We start from the raw sequence: 23,904 nt of genomic DNA, 5'->3' as shown, positions 1-23,904 counted from the left end.
CAATTAGTGAGAACACATAACATCCATGCCTCTTCGATATGGAATCATGCAGCCAAACCTATACAAAAATATCCACCTAAAATTTTTTTTAGGGTGGCACGGTGGCTCAGTGGTTAGACTGCTGCCACACAATGTCAGGGACCCAGGTTGGATTCCAGCCTTGGGTGACTGTCTTTTTGAAGTTTGCACATTCTCCCCGTGTCTGTGTAGGTTTCCTCCTGGTGCTCCTCTCACAATCCAAAGATGTGCAGGTTAGGTGAACTGGCTTTGGTAAATTGCCTATAGTGTTCAGGGATGTGTGAATTAGGTACATGAGTCAGGGGGTAAATGTAGAGAATAGGGTAGGGGAATGAGTCTGGGTGGGTTACTCTTTGGAGGATCAGTGTGGACTTGTTGGGCCTAATGGCCTATTTCCACACTATAGGGATTCTATGATTCTATGAAAATTTATGCACTTGACATTGGTGAGGTGGAAACAGGTTCAGTGTACATACTATCTTAACAAGGGAGGAGATGAAATTTGACGTGTGGAGACCGAGGAAAAGAAAAAGATGACCAACCTGAACAAGACCACAATTACATTTCAAAAAATATATAATCAGAGGATAATTGTTTGGAAAGTAGTATTAGTGTACCATTATCATAATCTTTTCTTATTCTGTTAGATACTAACTTAGCTATGTTCAGACCCCTGAAGAATCGAGCAATGTCTTGGTCAGATGACTGCCAGGGTAACCCCCTCGCTCTGATTATTGTATTATCATCAATGATCTCCATCTTGCTGCTGTCAATAAAATTTAAAAAATGTAAACTTTTTAAAATCCAAGAAATATAAGACTTAATTTCCAATCAACTAACACTCAGTCAATGTTATGTATACAAAATTAGCCAAATGTAATAAAAACAAAAAATAATGGAAATACCCAGGTCAAGCAGCATTCCATAGTGAGAATGACATTAATATTTAAACTCTTTCTTGCCCCATAGAAAGAAGGGTTGTTGATTATTTCTAGTGCTTCTTTGTGTTTACTTCATGTCTAGCGTTTCATTGTCCTGCTTTTGTAGTAGTACATGGACCGAGTTAGAAATGAATTTCACAATAGCTATATTACTTTGATATTGTAATTAGCATGAAGAAATGTTGAATAATTTGGACTGGATAGTGCAAATTAAGTTAACAGTTGCCATTTATTTTAGGTTCTAAAAAGCTGAGGAAATAATTCCACTAGCCAAATTCATTGGTTGCTATGAAGAAAATCTACTTTGAGCTTTCATGTACTGGTATAAAAAGGTTTCACACTTCTGTAGGAAAATGATTTCTTTATTTAATTGAGGCTTCTTTAATTCATTTGAAATAAACAGGTCCAAGTCTTAATTAAAATACCTTAGCATTTTATTATATGTACTCTGTTCTAATATTCAAAGAATAATTTGAGGTGCATGTGTCGAATTAAGAGATAATCATTTTTCTTTCCCTCAACAAGAGGAGCAGATAGCAATTTACATGCAGTGATCATAGCACTCAGCATTTATATTTGATTGACACACTTAACATATCTTCTCATATTAGATTAGATTACTTACAGTGTGGAAACAGGTCCTTCGGCCCAACAAGTCCACACCGACCCGCCGAAGCGCAACCCACCCATACCCCTACATGTACCCCTTACCTAACACTACGGGCAATTTAGCATGGCCAGTTCACCAGACCTGCACATCTTTGGTCTGTGGGAGGAAACCGGAGCACCCGGAGGAAACCCACGCAGACACGGGGAGAATGTGCAAACTCCACACAGTCAGTCGCCTGAGGCGGGAATTGAATCTGGGTCTCTGGCGCTGTGAGGCAGCAGTGCTAACCACTGTGCCACCGTGCTGCCCAGTTATTCGAATGATTATAAGAAAATCATTAAGCTGCACAGACATTACATATTCAATAAATTAACCAGGAGGGCTTGCACATAGAAAATTATCTCAAGGCTTTTTATAGAGATGCAAGGAAAAACAGATGCCAAGCAAAAGAAAGTGAAAGTAGAAAACAACAAAAAAAATTTGGCCAGTGATGCATTTTTAAAAAAGGGTCCTGCAGTAGGAGGATGAGATGGAGAAGTAGAGGGGTTTGGAGAGAGAATTCTAAAGTATGGTGGTATCAGTGCAAATGCATTGATCATTTTGATGGTAACTCATAAATAGTTAGCAGTGTTATCAGCATTCCCTTTATCTGTAGGAATAGGGAAAAATCAAGCTCAATTCAAATCAGCCAGTCTGCTCTGTGAAAGACAGAACTCTGAACACTGAGGTGAAGGCATGAATCGGAGCAAGGAGAATTTTAAAGGAGAAGAATTTATAGGTTTTAGGAGATTGAAATGCTTGGAAGAGATGAAGTGTCTGCAAGAAAAAATTAAAAATCAAAGACAAGAATTTAAAATTGGAGGAAGTGGAGAAGGAGCTAAGGTAAAAAAAGAGGGAAGGAGGCTTCCATTTATAATTACACTTTTCACAACCAGATTGTTCAAAGCACTTTGCAGCTAATGAGTATTTATTAAAACTATTATTGTACTGTAGGAAACAGTAATGTAAAACTGGTCAGATAATCTGTTTTTTTTGTCTTGCTGATTGAGTGATTACCATTGGCTAAGACATTGGGGATAATCCCTCTGCTCATTTGTGAAATAATGCCAGAGGAGTGGAGGCAGACGGGACCTTAGCTCAAATTCTCATCCAAATGTGGCTCCATCAGCACTGCACAGTATCAGCTTTTAAAAATATACTCAAGCCTTAGAATAAGATTTAAACCTGAAGTTTTGTGACCGATCTTGGAATAGGATATGGAATACAATTAGGAAAAGTTGGAATGAAGGCTGGAAAGTGGGAAGGTGTAGGAAAACCATTATCAATCCAGATTTGATGAGTGTAAAGCATGAATAAATATTTCAGTAACAAACATTTAATAGTGTAGGCAGGCAAAGTTATTTAGGTGTAAGTGAGCAGTCATTATGATGGTGAAGATAAGAGATCAAAAATTCAGCTAAGAGATGTTGAAATTATCAAGAGCTTGGTTAACCCAGAATGTGGCTAGGAAGGGAGCTTGTGGCAAGGATATGGAAATTGTGGAAGAACTAAAGGCAATATTTGAAGATAATTAATTGTAGGTGGAATCAGGGTTGGAATTAAAATTACAATCTTCTTGTGCAATGACAAACAAACGCCACTTGACAGTATAATACAGTGACAATGCATTGAACTTAGTTCACAGTGCGCATTGGTGCTTTCTGACTTCGGACTCAAAATGCCCATAAAGCAAATTTCCACTCTTCTAACAAGGAGTGCATTTTCAATGCTTCCCCAAGAGAAGGGAAGGAAATGAAACACAAAAAAAGGCATGTCAACAACAGGTCATTTTAATCATGTTCCCAGAGTAGCACAGCCATCTTTTTTTGTCTCTGTTGCAAAGTGCATATGATAGCAAGTGGCAAGAACAGGAATGGAATTAATTCTTCTCAAACTCCTTCACCAGTGTGTGTACAGTACCTGGCTACAGTATAAATTTCATATCAATAGCCTGTAGTGTAGACCACAGCAATGGGCTCACTACACTCAAATGAGAAAAGAAGAACAGAAATAAACCACTTAGCCTTTCAGTCTGTCCCACCGTTCAATTAGATAATTGCTGATATCCACCATAACTGGATCTATAACTGGGAATATCCCAGTCCAACATATTTATCTATTTCAGTTTTGAAATATTCCATTGATTTTTTTTGTGGGGGAAAGAGATTTTCAGGTTTTCAGTACCTGGTGTGAGGAAGTGCTTCTTAATATCACACATGAATGTAGAATACTAATTAAAAATATTAGTTTGTAGTCTTCTCCAACACACCCATTCTCCTCTCCACACTGCCAACCTCCACTACAGGATGTAATTTTTCCTTATTTATTATGTCAACACTTATAATTATCACAATCATCTCAACTATATTATTAATTAATCTCCCATACTAAGGAAATAAAAGGCTAATCTGTGCAACCCTTCTTTATAATTATAATTTTTCATCCTAGTATTATTCTAGTGATTCTGCCTTGCGCTCTCTCCAAGGCGAGAACAGACTTCTGCAGCATATTGCTCAGAACTGAACTTAATACTCTAAATGGAGTCTAATCAGGTTTTTATATATGTGTAAAATAACTTCAACTATTTGAAAGTTCAACCCTTGAGAAAAAAAGTCAGTATATTAATAGAATTCTTCATTATTTAGTCTAGCTATGCTGATCTTCATAGGAGACCAAATAACCTCACTATTACTCCTTATTTCCTAATTTCACACTATGGTTAAAATACTCTAATCTATCATTCTTGAGTCCGTAATATAAATTTCGTAACAAGCGCCTGTGGTGGGGATCACAGCAATGAATTCATTACAATCAAATAAGAAAACCAGAACAGAAATAGATCATTTAGCCTCTTTAATTAAATGATACAAATTAATCAGTAAGAGGCCCAGTAATCACTTCCCTAGCTTCCCATAGAGTTCTAGGTACACTTGATCAGGTCCTGGGGATCTATCCACTTTTATGTGTACCACTCAATTAAATCATTGCTGATCTCTCCTGCATTTACCTGTCTTGGTTCAATAACTGTGAATATTCCGGTCCAATATATTTATCCATCTCAGTTTTGAAACTTTCCATTGATCAATTTTTTTGGGTGGGGGGGGTGTGTAGGGGTGGTGCCGAGAGGTTTTCAAGTGAGTGGTTTCATACATTCCCAAATTGAACTTTATCCATTACAGCATTGACTTGTCATTTAATCTACAAATGGAATTTTGTAGAGATTGCTGAAGTTTTGTTGTTGATCACATCTAAATGTAAGAGACAAATTTTGCTTATTGAGTATTAAGTAGTAATGAACACATTTACAGAAGTGGAACAGAAATCAAAGATCAGCAATGATCTGTATTTTGCATCAGTATTTACTGGGGAAAAGGACATGGAAGATATAGAATGTAGGGAAATAGATGGTGGTATCTTAAAAAATGTTCATATTAGAGAGGAGGAAATGCTGGATGTCTTGAAATGCATAAAAGTGGATAAATCTCCAGGAACTGATCAGGTGTACCCTAGAACTCTGTGGGAACCTAGGGAAGTGATTGCTAGGCCTCTTGCTGAGATGAGGTGCCGGAAGATTGGAGGTTGGCTAACGTGGTGCCACTGTTTAAGAAAGGTGGTAAGGACAAGCCAGGGAACTATAGACCAGTGAGCCTGACATCGGCGGTGGGCAAGTTGTTGGAGGGAGTTCTGAGGGACAGGATGTACATGTATTTGGAAAGGCAAGGACTGATTAGGGATAGTCATCATGGCTTTGTGCATGGGAAATCATGTCTCACAAACTTGATTGAGTTTTTTAAGGAAGTAACAAAGAGGATTGGTAAGAGCAGAGTGGTAGACGTGATTTATATGGACTTCAGTAAGGTGTTCAACAAGGTTCCCCACGGGAGTTTGGTTAGCAAAGTTAGATCTCATGGAATACAGGGAGAATTAGCCATTTGGATACAAAACTGGCTCAAAGGTAGAAGACAGAGAGTGGTGGTGGAGGGTTGTTTTTCAGACTGGAAGCCTGTGACCAGTGGAGTGCCACAAGGATCGGTGCTGGGTCCACTACTTTTCATCATTTATACAAATGATTTGGGTGTGAGCATAAAAGGTATAGTTAGTAATTTGCAGATGACAACAAAATTGGAGGTGTAGTGAACAGCGAAGAAGGTTACCTCAGATTACAACAGGATCTTGATCAGATGGACTAATGGGCTGAGAAGTGCCAGATAAATCAGATAAATGTGAGGTGCTGCATTTTGGGAAAGCAAATCTTAGCAGGACTTATATACTTAATGGTAAGGTCATAGGGAGTGTTGCTGAACAAAGAGACCTTGGAATGCAGGTTGATAGCTTCTTGAAAGTGGAGTTGCAGGTAGATAGGATAGTGAAGAAGGCGTTTGGTATGCTTTTCTTTATTGGTCAGAGTATTGAGTACAGGAGTTGGGAGGTCATGTTGTGGCTGTACAGGACATTGGTTAGGCCACTGTTGGAATATTGTGTGCAATTCTGGTCTCCTTCCTATCGGCAAGATGTTGTGAAACTTGAAAGAGTTAAGAAAAGATTTACAAGGATGTTGCCAAGGTTGGAGAATTTGAGCTATAGGGAGAGGTTGAATAGGCTGGGGCTGTTTTCCCTTTAATATCGGAGACTGAGGGGTGACCTTATAGACCATAAGACCATAAGACATAGGAGCGGAAGTAAGGCCATTCGGCCCATCAAGTCCACTCCGCCATTCAATCATGACTGATGGGCATTTCAACTCCACTTACCCGCATTCTCCCCGTAGAGGTTTACAAAATCACGGGGTCATGGATAGGATAAATAGACAAAGTCTTTTCCCTAGGGTGGGGGAGTACTGAACTAGAGAGCATAGGTTTAGGGTGAGAAGGGAAAGATATAAAAGAGACCTAAGGGGCAACTTTTTCACACAGAAGGTGGTACGTGTATGTAATGAGCTGCCAGAGAAAGTGGTGGAGGCCAGTACAATTGCAACATTTAAAAGGCATCGGAATGGGTATATGAATAGGAAGGGTTTGGAGGGTATGGAATGGATGCTGGCAGGTGGGACTAGATTGGGTTAGGACATCTGGTTGGCATGGACGAGTACGACCGACGGGTCTGTTTCCATGCTGTACATCTCTAAGGAGATGCATAAATCATCTGGACCAGATGGACTACAGGCAGAAGTAGGTACTGCAGATGCTGGAGATTAGAGTCAAGATTAGAGTGGTGCTGGAAAAGCACAGCAGGTCAGGCAGCATCTGAGGAGCATGAAAATTGACGTTTCCGGCAAAAGCCCTCCATCAAGAATGAGATGGACCACACCCCAGTGTTCTAAGGGAGATAGCTGAAGAAGTAGTGGAGGCGTTAGTGGTAATCTTTCAGGAATCGCTAGAATTAGGAAGGGTCCCAGAGGATTGTAAAATTGCTAACATGACATCCTAATTTTAAAAAAGGAGTAAGGCAAAAGATGGAAAATTACAGACTGATCAACCAAACCTCCGTCATGAGTAAGATCCTGAAATCTATTGAGAAGGATGAGATTTAGAAGTGAATGGTACAATAGGGCAAAGTCAGTACGGTTTCATCATAGGGAGGTTATGCCTAATAAATCTTCCAGAATTCTTTGATGAAGTAATGAACAGGCTAGACCAAGGACAGCCAATGGATGTTATCTACCTGGACTTCAAGAAGGCCTTTGACAAGGTGCCGCACACGAGGCTACTGAGTAAGGTAAAAGCCCAAGGTATTAGAGGCAAGATGCTAGCATGGATAGAAGCTTGGCTATCTGGCAGAAAGCAGAGAGTGGGGATAAAAGGGTCTTTCTCAGGATGGCAGCCGGTGACAAGTGGTGTTCCGCAAAGCTCAGTATTGAGACCACAACTTGTCACTTTATACATTAACGATCTACATGAAGGAACTGACGGCATTCTGGCTAAGTTTGCAGATGATACAAAGACAAGTAGAGGGACTGATAGCATTGTGGAGGTGAGAAGTGACAGATAGAGTACAACGTGAGAAAGTGTGAGGTCATGCATTTTCGTAGGAAGAATAGAGGCATGGACTATTTACTAAATGGGGAGAAAATTCAGGAGTCTGAAGTACAAAGAGACTTGAGAATTCTCGTTTAGGATTCTCTCAAGTTAACTTGCAGCTTGAGACAGTAGTTAGGAAGGCAAATGCAATGATGGCATTTATTTTGAGAGGCCTTGAATATAAAAGCAGGGATGTACTTCTGAGGCTCTATATCTCTCTGGTCAGACTGCATTTGGAGTATTGTGCGCAGTTTTGGGCCCCATACCTCAGGAAGGATGTACTGGTTTTGTAGTGTGTACAAGAATGGTGCCAGAAATGAAAAGCTTAACATATGAGGAGGTTTGAGGACTCTGGGTCAATACTGGATGGAATTTATAAGGATGCAAGGGGATCTGTTTGAAACATATAGAATATTGAATGGCCTGGACAGAGTAGGTTTTGGGAAGATGTTTCCATTGTAGGACAGACTTGAACCCAAGGGCACAGCTTGAGATTAAAGGGAAGAGATAAGGAGAAAATTCTTCAGCCAGAGAGTGGTGTATCTATGGAATTCATTGCCACAGAATGCTGTGGAGGCCAGGTCATTGAGTATACTTAAGACCGAGATAGATAAGTTCTTGAGTATCAAATGGATCAAGGGTTATGGGAGAAATTGGGAGAATGGGGTTGAGAAACTTATCAGCCATGATTGAATGGCGGAACAGACTTGATGGGCTGAATGACCTACTTTCTGCTCCTATGTCTTGTGGATAGCATTTTCTGTATTTCTAAATGACTTTGAAAAAATATCGTGAAAAGCTGACCCTTCAGTATAGATAACTGGAGGAATACAAAACTTGTCATGCAACTCCCACCTCCTAAATAATTGCCTAATCCTTATTTTTTGCCATTAATTCCAATTGTTCCAATATTTGACAACACTCACACTTCAGTGGAATAAAAATGCAGCAAAAAATATAAGGCATAAAGAAGTAAAGACTAAACCAGTATTATCATGGAATGTCTCTGAGCTTCATAATTTTAGATTTTGAAGACTTACCAAGTGCCAGTTTCGAATTTGTGATTCACTCTTTCTGGATTGGTAAACCTGTGATCTAAACAGAGCAAAGTGTTATAAATTCAATTTATTCACATGAAAACAAACAGAAGTCTGCTGAGCTGATGTTCCTTACTGTGGGGTTCAGCTATAATGGTTAATATAATGTCACTTGAAGTCATAATATCTGAAACACCAAACTGGAAGGAGTCCGATCTATTTTCAAGATGTAGATCTGCAGAAATTATCAAGGAAAGAAGTGCTTAAAAATAATGGTCTAACAGTATCGCGTTGCAGGATTAGACATCTTAAAAACTGATTGCAAATTTTGTAAGATCTATCCACCACACAAACAATGAATTTACTGCTAAATTGGATAACATGGGATAGATACAAATTTATGTCAACCTCTAATCCAAGCCGTCCCATCTAGAGTCATAGAGTCATACAGCATAGAAACAGGCTCTTCGGCCCAACTCGTCCAAGCCAGCCAGGTCTCCTAAACTGAACTAGTCTAATTTGTCTACATTTGGCCCATATCCCTCTAAATCTTTCCTATTATTGTCCCTGTCCAAATGTCTTTTAAATGTTGTAATTGTATTCGCCGGTACCACTTCTCATTCCAAATACGCACCACCTTCTGTGTGAAAAAGTTGTCCCTCAGATCCAATTTAAATCTTTTCCCTGTCTCTTTTACTCTATGCCCTTGAGTTTTGGATCCCCTACCCTGGGAAAAAGACCTTGGCTATTCATCTTATCTATGCCCCTCATGATTTTATAAACATCTACAAGGTCACTCCTCAGACTCCTACATTCCAAGGAAAAAAGTCTCAGCCTATCCAGCCTCTCCTTGTAACGCAAATACTCCAGTTTCAGTAACATCCTTGTAAATCATTTTTTTGCACTCTTTCCAATTTAATAACATTCTTCCTATAACAGGGCAACCAAAATTGTACTCAGTACTCCAGATGCGGCTATAACAATGTTTTGTGCAGCGGTAACATGATGTCCCAACTCCTTTATTCAATGCTCTGTTCCTCCTACTCCCACTTCTTGAATATACAGATGTACTGTCAACATTGAAATAAATTGAATTATGATCAATTTTTACTCTTTTTTTCTTATTCACTTCTGTCATTAATTTAGGCCCCATGTTATGGCGACTTACAAAATATTTCACTGCATTTTTTTCGTAAACAATAAACTGTTATTCTATTCTATTAATTGGTACTGAGCATTCAGGCTGGAAAGGTGCCAGGTTTATCTTTAATCTGTATTAGTGCAGACAGAGAAATTTGTGCGATAGACTTAAATACCCTGAGCTAATGAATACATATCAGTCAGGATTCATGCTCAAATTTCTATTGGGGATCCTTATTGGACATGCTTGGACTACAGATATGAGCAGCACGGAGGCAACCATAATCCTTCTTGTTTGCTGACAACCCATTGTTAATGTTTGCGCATTAACACCTATTTCAATGAGCTAACAGAAACCTGTCCACATTGTCATACTGCTATTGGAGTATATCACACTATCTTCAGATAGGAAAAAGGGGTAATAAAAGATAATATTTGGGAGTGGGGGACAGTGAAATGTCTTCTGTAGGCCCAAGACTATAACTCTCCTCTAATTCCCCTTCAAAGGAGACCACTCTTTGATCAAGTCTTTGACATTATTTTATCCTTTGTGGTGGCAGAAAACTAATATTTTGTATTTGACATAATGCACAATCGATCCTTTTGTGTTTTAGTATCATACGTATCATTTCCTTATTTCTTAACAAATAATTTGAGTGCTATTAAACCTTGGCAAAGATAAAATGTTCTTCCTTAATTTTTGCACCATTCCTCATTATGAAAACATATTGACGCTTGCACCCAAATGCATCATTGGGATCACCCACTCCAAGGAACTTTTGTCATTTCTTGTTTAAAAATATCCTTGACTGAAGTTAAATCAATTTTGAGTATCACAGAAAATAATTGGATCACTGATTCTGGTTAGTAAAATGTAACAGCATAATAAAGGAGCATCTACTAAAAATTATTTATTTACAAACTTGAGGGGTTTGCTTGAAGCCACCATAAAAATGCATACATTTTTGTTTAATCAGCAATATAACGATATTTATTTGCAATGGAAAATAAATTTAAAATGATCAGCACAGGACCGAACATGAACTTAAACAAGAGGGCAATAGGCTGAAAAATCTTAAGTATACCAATGTGGGATTAAGATTCCCAATTGCCTCAAAACATTTAAGACTACGTGTTAGAGGAAAACATTTTTCTCATAAATTACTTTAGGCTCTCTTACAAAGGTTTATTGAGTAGTGAGCTGATTGATCTGCTAAAGAGTTAACAGCAAAATATCTGTGTGAATCATTCACATGAAAACGTATTCATGAGAAAAATTAAATGCCACCCAATCATCTCCACTGAACCCTTCACCCACTACACCGCAGCTGGATGCGTGGGTGATAGAAAGAAAAACAGACTCTACTTTGGATCATTAGAGACTTTCAAAATCAATGTTAAATTCCAAGTGGCTGTTCAAGGCCAATTTAATGGAGAGTTGCACTGTATTGAGGCATATAAACAGGATCCATTAGATATTTCAAATCAACCTGATCAGAGATGTTATTACACACTTCTGGAGTAATTTGAACTTGATCCTGGGTTTCCTGACTCTGAGATAAGGACACTGCTGCTGCAATAATCCTACCAGTACACACATTTGTTCCCATTTAATAGGGCTGAGCTACGGTGTACACATATGTCAGCATTATCTCTAGCCTGGTAGCTTAACAGTCAATATTCTTGCTCTAGATCCAGTGACACCTAGTTTTTGCAAAGTGAATATACTAACATTAAATGAGGACGTGATTACGTTCTTACAATCAAAGCAGCTTGCTGAAACTTGAGTGCCTTGGCTCATACAACTGCAAAACATTTACTGAACTTCAAATTTGATTTGTCATCAGTGAAATGGTTTCCCAGTATGAGTAGTTAACTTCAGAAAAGGTTATGTGAAACTAAGCCAGTAACTTTAAATGGGAGATTTGGATGTGCCTCATTGGCTATCTTTGTCCTGGTCTCAACACAATATTCACACATATGACGTTTCCAATATGGGTCACTGGGTACAATCAGCAATGAGAACCACAGCTGATTTATCATCTCTCTAACCAAGAAACACCCAGAATAATAGCAGAAATGTTGGCTCATATCAGAAAATTTATTCTACATTGTGGCTCAAACCTATAGCAGACTATCCAGATGATGCCTTTAACCACTGGATCATTGAGGAAGTTCTCACCCATCCAGTCATTATGCAACAAGACTAGACAATGAGTGTTGTAAGATTTTTTGATTGTGGAAATATCGGTCAGAATCTCATTCTTTTTTCACCCAGTATTAACACAAATAAATTTTATTTAACAGAAATCACTACAACATGTCACTTGTATTTAGGGAGGGCCTTTAATGGAATAAAAGCATTCCAAGGTATGACATCAAGCCACACAAGGAGACACTAGATTAGATAGGCAAGGCTTTACCAAATAGAAAGGTTTGAAAGGATGTCTTAAAAGTGGTAAGTGAAGTTGCATGGTGGGCAACTTCAGAGTCTAGGATCTAGTCTGAAGATACAGCCACCAAAAATGGAAAAGCTAAAGTCCAGGATGCTCAAGAGGCCAGAATGCAAGAGATTACAGAATTGGATAGGCACAATGTGGAAGAGGTCACAGAGGAATTTGAAAATAAGATCTATCTCTTTATAAAATGAGGAATTGCTTTATTGGGAGCCAACATGCATCACTGAGCACAAAGGTGAATGCACATTAGTGAGAGTAGGGACATGGGCAGACGTTGGTTGACTTCAAGATTAGCCAGGGATAAGGTAGGATGCTGGTCATAACTGCAGCAGAGTGACTTTTGCTGATTTTTCTGCTTCTAGTCAAAGAATCTTTGGTCCAGTGCAGTCACCTCCCACTACATTCAGTTAACTGGTGTCAATACAGGGCAGTACAGAGCCCAAAATTAATTTGGTCTTCAGGACTTGATGCTTCACTGCAGCATGCACGTATACAGCCATCATGGATCCTATGAGAGTTCTAAATTCACACTTTTTATTTGCTTGCTTACATATAGATCTCTGCAAAACAATTTATGCCTCAGGGCTGAGATTTTAGGCAGATTGCAGCATATGGCAGTCAAGAAAATTCTTCCTACATCTAGAATTTGACAAGGCATGTTTTACATCATTATCTCATCAAGCATCATCACACACTTCGAGTAATATTGTATATTGTCCTTGAGGATAGGGTCACTTAAATTTCAACAACAGTAGACAATTAAAGTAAAGGCAGATGGGGCTCTCATTGTTTATGGCAAGATGACTCACGAGATGGGGGTTGGTTTTTGTCACAGTCACATTGTGCACAGAATGATCACTTTTACTTTGCTATACAGTTGAGAAGAATGCATTTCTTTTAAATCATAGAATGCAGGAACAGGAGTAAACCATTGAGTCTGATCTGTCATTCGATGAGATCACGGCTGAGATGACATTCTGCAATATCATTTTCCTACCTTATCTCCATAATGCTTGATTTCCTTACTATTTAAATATCTGTCTACTCAGTTTGAATATACTTTATGACACAGCCTCGACAGCATTGTGGTAAGAATTTGACAAATTCACTATCCTCAGAAAAAGAAATATGTTTTCTCGTCTGTCTTCGCCATATCTGCTCCCAGGAGGACCAGTTCCACCACAGAACACACCAGATGGCCTCCTTCTTTAGAGATCGCAATTTCCCTTCTCACGTGGTTGAAGATGCCCTCCAATGCATCTCATCCACATTCCGCACCTCCGCCCTCAAACCCCACCTCTGCAACAGTAACAAGGACAGAACCCTCCCGGTCCTCACTTTCCAACCTAACAACCTTTACATTAACCGCATGATCTGCCGACATTTCCGCCATCTCCAAACGGACCCCACCACCAGAGATATATTTCCCTCCCCACCCCTTTCTGCTTTCCACAAAGACCGTTCCCTCCGTGACTACCTGGTCAGGTCCACGCCCCCCAACAACCCACCATCCCGTCCTGGCAGCCTCCCTTGCCACCGCAGGAATTGCAAAACCTGCACCCACACCTCCTCCCTCACCTCCATCCAAGGCCCCAAAGAAGCCTTCCACATCCATCAAAGTTTCACATGCACATCCACCAATGTCATTTATTGTATCCGTTGCTCCCGATGCGGTCTCCTCTACATTGAGGAGACTGGACACCTCCTCACAGAGCGCTTCAGGGAACATCTCCAGGACACCTGCACCAATCAACCTCACTGCGACATGGCCCAACATTTCAACTCCTCCTCCCACTCTGCCAAGGACATGCAGGTCCTGGGCCTCTTCCACCGCCCCTCCCTCATCGCCCGACCTGGAGGAAGAACGCCTCATCTTCCGCCTCGGAACATTTCAACCCCAAGGGATCAATGTGGACTTCACCAGTTTTCTCATTTCCCCTTCCCCCACCTTACCCCAGTTCCACCTTTCCAGCTCAGCACTGTCCCCATGACCTGTCCTACCTGCTGATCTCCCTTCCCACCTATCTGCTCCACCCTCCCCTCTGACCTATCACCTCCATCCCCACCCCCATTCATCTATTGTACTCTTTGCTGCCTTCCCCCACTCCATCCCCACCCCATTCACCTATTGTACTCTTTGCTACCTTCTCCTCAGCGCAACCCCCCCCAACCCCCCATTTATCTCTCCACCCTGGAGGCTTCCTTCCTCTATTCCTGATGAAGGGCTTTTGCCCGAAACATTGATTTTCCTGCTCCTCGGATGCTGCCTGACCTGATGTGCTTTTCCAGCACCATTCTCATCTAAACACTGTCTTAAATGGGTGACTACTTACTCTGAGATTATGACCTCTAATCCTGAACTCACACAAAAAGAAACCACTCCAAAACTACCCTATCAAGCCTCCAAGAAACTTACTCCATTCAATAAAGTCTTGTCTCATTCTCCCAAACTCCAATGAGTACAAGCACAACCTACTCAACCTCACCTTAGAAGTAAAATCCTCCATGCCCGGGATCAACCCAGTGAACTGGGCTGCTTCCAATGGGGGTATGTGTTTCCTTAAATAAGGGGAGCAAAACTGTTCAAAGTATTCCAGCTGTGATCTGACTAGCTCCTCAAATAGGTTTAGTAAGACCTCCCCATTTTATACCCATTTCCTTTGAAATAATGGACAACATTCCATTGGCCTTTCCTATTGCCTGCTGAACCTGTATGCTAGTTCTGTTTTTGACTTCTGCACAAGGACTCTCAAATCTCTTTGTAATGTAGCTTTCTGCAGGCTTTCTCCATTTAAATAATATTCAGTTTCTCTATTCTTCCTGCTAAACTACATAAACTCACCTCTCCTCACACTATATTCCAATGTTATTTTGCCCATTCACTTAACCTATCTATGTGCCTCTGCAGATTGTTTTTGTCATCCTCACTACTTGCCTTTCCACTTACATATTTTATTTCATGCACAATCATGGCAATATTATATTCACTTCCCTAATCCATAAATGTGGCCCTAGCATTGATTCCAATGACACTCCACGAGTTATAGATTGTCATTTTGAAAACATCCCCTTTATCCAACTCTCAGTTTTCAATTATTAGAAGTCCCTTATTAGTGCTAATATATTACCTCCAACACATGGGTTCTTAATGACTAGCCTAAAGTGTGACACTTTATGGGTCGTCTTTGTTTATAAACTAAGTGAGACATGCGTTTTGCTAAACACGATGTCTCTTTAAATAGATCTGGTTTTCCAGGAAACCTGAATTTCACCATGTCCAGCTGGTTGTGTTTCTTTCCTTCCTGCACGGTATTTCTGGATGGCAAGTGTTCCAAAATTTGTACGTGGTTTTGAAACACAGCCCCGCCGGGAAACTGCGAAGCAATTCACTTCCGCATGTGAAACCGCCTGCTCGTGATGGGGGCGGGGTGGAAAGAGCAAAATAAAAATTGCAAAGGATACGTTTGGACATAACACTGAGATCAAGTTCCTGGAGAACAGGAGCATCTGGGCAGCATTTCTTAAATTCTTTTTGTAGATCGAAAAAGGAATAGAAGCACTCTGGTAACACGACATTCTGCCAGAGGAAGCAAGAACGAAATGGAAATCACAACCCTTTGTTTATAAAATATAATTCACAACAAAGACCATATTCGCGGATTAGAAGTGACAGTGAGAAGCAATTTCTAACACCAGTAGGGAGCACAGTGAAGTTACTGGGGACAATCGACAGCAAAACATTACACAATTTAAACATGTCGGTTAAACTGATCTTAAAAACAGGTCTGATATCAGGTTTGACCCTATATCATCAGGCCGAAGTTGATATGTTATAACTTATTTGGAGTAGACATTAGAACATTATGCTTGTTTATATATAAAAAGGGACTCATTTGTGAATGTGCTGACCTTGTTGGAAGCCTCGGGGTGGAAGACTTGGCGGATTAGTAGTTGGCTATCTGTACAAAGGCAGAAGGAAGTGCCCACTCCGATGTTCAACTCAGTACTCACAGATCGATTGAACTGCGTAAGAACAATAGGTGATCAATATCAGCACTTGCCTGTGAATTCTACAAAATAAACGATCCGTCAATGAAACTCACACCCCGCCGAACATAAACCGTGAGAAACAAACGCCAAGCATGAAACGTCACCACCAAAACTTACACCTCTATAGCACCTTTAAAGTAGGCGCAAAGTGGTCCACTTGAACATTATGAAACACAAATCATTATTGACAGCTTCTGTTCACTGAAGGGGTGTTGCTTTTGATGTCTGCCTATCTATGTATTAACCTTTATGACTATGTTTGAAATTTTATTATACTGATTATTGTACGGAATCCCTTCTGCTCAAATGACTTCATGTGAAACAATGTTCAAAAACGGATTTGATTCTACAATCAATCGTTTTACTTTTCCAATCTTGTCATCCAAGTATGTTCATCTTGCCGCGTTCAGTTAAATTGACGGTCATCTTGTTACCAGTGTCAGCTGAAAGGGTCGGTTCAGTTTGTCCTGTGTTCCAAGGAACTTGCACAGTGGTTTTGCTGGGAGTCTGTGGTGTTCTATTCATCCTACAGGCCGACAGTGCCATTCAGCTGTGTTGTGGGTTAGACACGTCGGTATAAAAACATAATTTATTAGATTCCAAATACGCTCCAAACACTTAACTGTTCAGTCCCCGAACAGCACTCCGATGTCAACAGTTGTATTTATATTAACCCGCACCACACTGCCTGAAAACACTTCAATCATTATCTTTAAAGAACTTCTTTTCATTGTCAAGCGCCTTACTGAAATCATTTAAATAGTCATGATTTGGAGATGCCGGCTCCCCTCCCCCTAGTAAAGCAGACGAAGCTACCCCACACCTACACCAGGACAACCTACAACCGTCTAAAGCACAGCGGGGAGGTCGCTCCACTTTTTTTGCTTGCGTGAGAATCCATGCAAATACGCTGCTCCACCTTCAGTGGGCTCGTTTTGATTTGCATTTACCTGCCCACAACTGGGGTGTACAAAGTTAAAAATCACACAACATCAGGTTATAGTCCAATCGATTTCATTGGAAGCACTAGCTTTCTGAGAGCTGCTCCTTCACCTGTCATTCTCAAACTCCTCAATGCCGTAATTAAACAGCTTGTATTTGTTTCTGCTCGATGGCAACTTAATATCTACGTCTTGTTCAGGAAAATTAGCAGAATTTTGAAGAGCGAATTTATTGACAGCGTTGTTCGAGTTCTATTTACAGTCCTGTATTTAGGAGCTCGAATGAGCCAATTTTTACCTTTACTTTCACTCGCAAAATATGAAGTTTCCCAAACTAAAACTATTGCAAAAGTAGAACTAAACAATTCCCTCCTCCCCCCACCCACCCAAGGTGTACTGACATCAAGATAACAGAAATCGTCCAAGTGGCAAAGAGAGAGAAAAACAAGCCAACAGCAGCATCAGTGGCGAGCAGCGTCTGCCAATCGCACACCAATTCGACAAAGTTTGTGTTCAGCGAAGGCGGTACATTCACCTGTTGAAGGACTTGCTCCAGACTTTCTGCCGTGGTCAGGTCTTCCACAGTGATGTCAGTGTGCTCCGTACATTGCTCTGTGAGCTCCAAGTTATTCGGCTTTATAAATACTTTGTGCACTTTCCCCGCCTGGGGAAAATAAACAAATACAAGAACTATTAAACCGAGTCAGTTGTATTTACATTTCGGGACTGGGATGGGAGACCAGCCATTCTCTATCTGTAATAGTAACGATTTCTTTCTTTATTCCCCGCCCCACAGCTTTTCATAGTAGAGTGTCAGTAATAAAATGGTTCCATACCTCTTGATTGACCAAATCCACCACTTGCCACAACAGAAGCACCAACTCCTTCTCATCAGATCCCAACTTTTTCCCATGTGCCCCGGCAGTTGCCCCAAACAAAACCACCAAATAATCAAGAGGCGCCGTCATGCTCAACTCTAAACACCATTAAACCCCGAGAAATGACCCGAAATGAAACGCTCCCCTCCCCCCGGTAAAGCAGACGAAGCCACCCGACACCTAGACCAGGACACCCTACAACCGTCTAAAACACAGCGGGGGAGGGGGGTAGGTCGCTCCACTTTTTTTTTGCTTGCGTGAGAATCCATGCAAATACGCTGCTCCACCTTCAGTGGGCTCGTTTTGTTTTGCATTTACCTGCCCACAACCACGTGAGTTGAGAAACGTACCTGGCTCCAGCAGAACAGGAGCCATTGGTTGCATTGCTACAGGTACGTGGCACAATGTCTGAACAGAATGGAACAGCAGCGTTCAGTGGCAGTCACTGGAAAGCTCATATTTGTTCCGTTTGCAAGGTGGGCAGGAAAGTGATGCACCCCCGGGCCGACTTCATGCCATTTCTCTGCCACACAAGCTAATAGGTATTTAAATTAAATATCCACATTGAATTAAACATGTATCGAAGAAAACGTCTCAGTTGTCAAAACTTGATCTGTTTTCGTTTCATCCCACCTAACAATTTTGGGAACACCGTTTCAAAAACGGAGATGTTGGATCTTATCGTGAGATCTAACCTGCTCGTTTATTGCATTGAACCAAGTTCCAGGGGGGTTTGAGCTGAATTGGGTCGAGGGAAAGTTTTGAGTGCAGAAGGAATCGCAAGATCAAGGTGAATGTGTATGTGCCAGGCATTCCGACCGGATGATGAAGGCGGGCGTGATCTTTCCTCACTGGATCCCGTGGGAAGGTGTGTCCACACCTTTAATTACAGTCTCAAGGTCAAGAGGATACGGGCAGATTTGAGGTGGTCATAAATCAGTCACAGGGCATGAATGCATGGATTGCCGATTGACACAACTGACGGGATCTTTTGTTTGATGCTTTTTCTTTTTAAACCCTGTTAATTTATTCCCCACCGGAAGTATCCGAATAAGGAAGAAAGAAAAGTGTTCATTTTAAATACCCAAATTTTGAAGCCTACGCCCCGCAACTTCCCGGAAATCATTTCCAAAGCTTCTTACTGACCATTTTATTATTATTCAGTACACTAAAAATGTTCGATGGGTGGGCAAACTGTGGGAGCCGTTTAAAAAAATATTAAATCGGAATCACGAATGAATAACGAAGTCAGCTAGATTAAAAAAATACCATCTTTAGTTTTCGTTTTGGGGTCTGGGAGTGGTGAATTAGTTACTTTGAGTAGCAGACACTTGGATGGCTACAATGAGCGGCTTTTCTGGTTTATGTTGAGAAATTTACAAAAGAAATAATACAAAAAAGTGACTATCAAGACGTTTTCAGTACACTGTTAGAGCTGTCATCTTCCATATGGAGATCTAAATCCATAGTTCCATCTACATTTTCAGGAGGACATAATAGATTCCTTGACATTACTCTGTAAAAGAGCTGAGGAATTATTCTTGCCCCCCTCCTGCACCCAAACAATAGGGGTAACTCTATTAATACACAAGTTACCTGGTCATCAGCACATTTCTTGATTGCGGGAGCATGCTGTGTGTAAATTAACTGCTGCGCTTCCTACTTCCCTACAAGGTAGTAAATGCTACAAACCACTTTAGGAGGTACAATAGATTGTGAAAGACACTACATAAATGCAAACTTTTTGTGTTTTTCTCTCTCTCACACCTCACTTTCAAATGCCCCACACTTTTCTAGCTGAAACAGCATTGCATTACATCCCACAGCATGCTGCACAATACCATCTCACCAAAGAATCAATTTGACATGAGATTGAAAAAGCCATTTGACAACTGAGAACCAACAAGACTTCCAACACTTTTGAAAACCCCACTGAAGTCCTGACCTTTCTCACCTGGAAGGAGGAGCATATGCCTGCATATCTCTGAGATGCTGCAACTGTGACCATGTTTAAGAAATGAGATAAGGCTGATTGCAGAAATTACAAGGGTGATCTCTGCTATCCACCAGAGGGAAGGTCATTGCAAAATCCATCCTCAACCATTCTTGCCAGATAAAAAGCTCTTAATGGAGTCAAGATGTGGATTCAATCCATCAAGAAGCACAGTAGACATGATCTTCATAGCAAGACAAATTCAGAAAAAGTATAGAGAGAGGTAGCTTCAACAAGACAAAACCTTTGACTCTTAACACCCTGGAGGGATTCTGTAGTGTCCTTCTCAAATTTGGCCGCCTGCAGAAATGTATCACCTTCTCCTGTCGACTGAATAAGAGCATTCAAGCCATGATCTTCATCAATGGATCCACCAAAGATCCAATGCATATGTAAACCAAGGGTCAACCAAGACTATATCATCACACCAATGCCATTTTCCATCTTCCTTGCCACAGAACTCCCATATACATGAGGGCAGCAAAGTATACAGCTTTTCTATAGGCAAAGACATGAACAACATAAAGTTGGCATCTCAAACTCCTTGAGAAATATCAATAGCAATGCCTCTGCAAAATCCTGCAAATGCATTGGCAAGACAGATGGTCCAATTTCAGTATTCTCTTCCAGCCAAAATTTCCAGTATCAAGGCATGGGTTACCATCAATTAGCCGCACAGGTAGGCTACATCATCCATGGGCCTAACACAAATTTCCAATTCAAGCAGTCGAATCCAAGTTTTGTCATGGCTAGTGACTACCAATAGGATAGACAAAACACTTCAGGAATGTCCATAAAGACTCTCTAAGAAAAATAATATCCCAAAAAATATATAGGAATCTCTAATCCACGACTGCCCAAATGGGAGAAGAAGCATGTGCAATGACACATGCAGTTTTGAGAATCTTCAATAGGCCCAGTACAGTGGGAGGAATGTGTACAATCCTAAGCGTCCCACCCAATTGCCTCATCAAAATAACACCAGCCACATCCATGGCAATGTTTGTGGATTCAATATTGGACATTTAGTAACCCCTGGAGCCACAATACTGGCGTGGAAGAAAATATCCTCAATCTTGAGCGACTGACTAAGAAGAAAGGACAATAGTGACTACATTTCAAAATACTTAATTGGCTGCAAAGTTCTACAGAAGGGTTATGAAATAAATATATGAATGCAATTCTTTTTATCTTTTTCTCCTCACTGGAAGATTCTAAACACTCTTCCAGCTGAAATGATTTATCTCTAATTCTTTCATTTCCTACACTGTATTAGATGCTCAATGTATGGTGTCTTCTATACTGGAAAGACCAAATACCGATTGAGTGACACAGAGATGTACATGGGTGTAATATCAGAGAAATTAAATCAGGGACTCCAGGAGCTGGCAAGGCCAGAGGTCAGGTGGTGGGGATGCCTGAGTGTGGTGGGGATTGATAATTATTAACCAAATAAAATAATTTTTCAACTTCAATACAATATCCCTTACAAACGGTTCACATATCAAAAGTTTATTTATAGTCTGCTACCTCACTTCACTGATACTGCTTACACTACTTTCCAATATACACACTTATCTCTAACCAATTCTCCGATTAGGCAGGCATTCGCAGTAACCCCACTGTTCAAACCCATCCCCTACTCATTCACTTAGCACCCCTCTCCCACTCCTTTCTTAGATTAGGAGTATTTTCCATGGAGAGCAAAAATTAAGAGGAAGTCTGATAGAAGTTTCAAAATTATGCAATGTCTAGATAAAGTAAAGAAGGAGAATCTGTTCCCATTACTAAAAGGATCATAATCAAGAGAATACAAATTTAAAGTGATTTGCAAAAGTAGCAAATGTGATGTGAGAAAAGCTTTTTTCACACAATAGGTGTTTGGAAATGTGGAAGTAGGTTCAATTAAGACATTTAAGCAGGTATTGAATATTATTTTAACAGAAAGAATGTGCAGAGGTTCACGGATTAAGTGGGAGAATGGCATTAAGTCATAATGAACATTTGGAGAGCTGGTGCAGATATGTAGTCCTCAAATGACCTCGTTCTGTTCTGTAACAATTTTTTGATGATTCCCTTTTTAAACCTCTAAACATCCCTTTTACCCATTAGGATGCACCTCTTTCGCAAAGTCTTTGTTATCTGCCTTAATATCTCACACAGCTAAGTATCAAGTGTTGCTTTGTAACACTCTTCTGAAGCACTTTCAGATTTTTTCAGCATTTTATATTACTTTAAAAGTGTTATATATAAATAAAAGTAATATTATTTCAACATCTATTCTCTCCAGCTTTGGTGTATTGTGGTTGTAGAATGTATTATATTCAGGATCCACTATAATAACTTGCCAAGGTGTCTTTGATAGTAAATCTCAGAACTATTGCCTATAAAGAGGAGGACAAACACATGGAAATGCCATGACTTCAACATTTCTTTCAAAGTTACACAACATCTTGATCTGGATATTCTTTTTCTCACTGCTTTATTGTCATTTGTCAGAATCTGGTTTTGCTGATGAATACCTATATCCCAGTTTATTTTTTATTAGTTCATAGATTGTGGGTGACAGTGGCTGGGCCAGCATTAACTGTCTATCCCTTATTTCCCCTTGATCTGAGTGACTTGCTAGGGCCATTTCAGAGGGAAGTTAAGAGTCAAATACTTCGCTGTGGGTCTGGACTACCCGTATCAGCCAGACCAGGTAAGGACGATAAATTACCTTCCCTCAAATTTATTAGTAAATAGTAATTAGTAAATAAAGTTTCTCAAACATTTCATATTTGAAGCTTTCTAAACCAGATACTGCCCCAACAAAGCTCTAGAATGAAAATCATACATGGCTTCATACACTGCAATCTGGAGGAGGACGCATCTCCATTCTTGTCAACCTCCCTGTAGCCTTTGAGGTGGATCACCAAATAATTATTCTGTCCTTTTATTGTTATCTGAGTAGTCCCACAAGGATCTGTCCTTGTCTCTTTGCATTTCTTATTCACCAAAGATTAATTGAGTCAAAGTATGTCGATGCATTTAAGGGGAGGTTAGGTAAATACAAGGGCGAGAATGAAAGGGTACCGTCTACTAACAGATCTCAACATTGCCATGCCTTAATGTGTCATCCTTTTTATGCAAAGAAAAGTACCACTCCTACTTTTAACAACTTTTAGAACATAGAAAAGTGCAGACACAGGCCCTTCAGCCCACCATCTACACTGACCATGATACCATTCTAAAATAATCCCATTTGCCTGCACGTGCTCTGTATCCTTTTATTATTTAAGAGAAAGTGATGTCTGCAGATGCTGGAGATCAGAGTCGAGAGTGTGGTGCTGGAAAAGCACAGTAGGTCAGATCATTACTCTCTCTCATCTTAGCCCAGACCATTTCCCCTCTGCCCACCTTATCCCAGGTCATTTCCCCTCTCCCCGACCTTATCCCAGACACACCAGATGGCCTCCTTCTACAAAAACCGCAATTTCCCCTCCCACGTGGTCAGTGATGCCCTTCTTCCACTTCCCACACCGATGCCCTTGAAGCCCACCCCTCCAACTACAACAAAGTCAGAACCCCCCGGTGTTCACCTTCTACCCCACCTACCTCCGGATACATCATATCATCCTCTGCCATTTCCGCCACCTACAAATGGACCCCACCAGAGATATATTTCCCTCCCCAACCTACCTGCATTCTGTAAATGTTCCCTCCATGACTCTCTTGTCAGGTCCACGCCCTCTACCAACCCACCCTCCACTCCCGGCACCTTCCCCTGCCACCACAAGAA

At 40.5% G+C, this 23,904-nt stretch overlaps 1 protein-coding gene across 5 annotated transcripts in view; it reads right to left on the bottom strand.

Annotated features, from left to right (window-relative positions):
* The window catches only part of esrp1 (epithelial splicing regulatory protein 1), an 84,212-nt gene extending 65,854 nt beyond the window's left edge, over positions 1-18,358 (bottom strand). For 2 of the 5 annotated variants that reach the window (XM_043688049.2, XM_043688050.2), the window contains exons 1-7: positions 18,089-18,357; positions 17,788-17,916; positions 16,171-16,284; positions 15,724-15,838; positions 8,799-8,897; positions 8,666-8,720; positions 674-784 (exon numbers count right to left, since the gene is read on the bottom strand). In XM_043688049.2, coding sequence (XP_043543984.2) covers positions 674-784; positions 8,666-8,720; positions 8,799-8,897; positions 15,724-15,838; positions 16,171-16,284; positions 17,788-17,916; positions 18,089-18,220 — 755 coding nt within the window. In that variant the 5' untranslated portion in view covers positions 18,221-18,357. Of the gene's footprint in view, positions 1-673; positions 785-8,665; positions 8,721-8,798; positions 8,898-15,723; positions 15,839-16,170; positions 16,285-17,787; positions 17,917-18,088 lie in introns of all 5 variants that reach the window. The other 3 variants (XM_043688051.2, XM_087986540.1, XM_087986541.1) reach the window with 2 other exon arrangements.
* Between the last annotated feature and the right edge of the window lie 5,546 nt (positions 18,359-23,904).

Source organism: Chiloscyllium plagiosum, unplaced genomic scaffold (genome assembly GCF_037043375.1).
Source record: "Chiloscyllium plagiosum isolate Xiang-an unplaced genomic scaffold, Cpla_swu_hap1 HiC_scaffold_4, whole genome shotgun sequence".
Taxonomy (NCBI): domain Eukaryota; kingdom Metazoa; phylum Chordata; class Chondrichthyes; order Orectolobiformes; family Hemiscylliidae; genus Chiloscyllium; species Chiloscyllium plagiosum.
The sequence above is the reverse complement of the archived record's forward strand: the minus strand, read 5'-3'. Positions and strand labels throughout refer to the sequence as shown.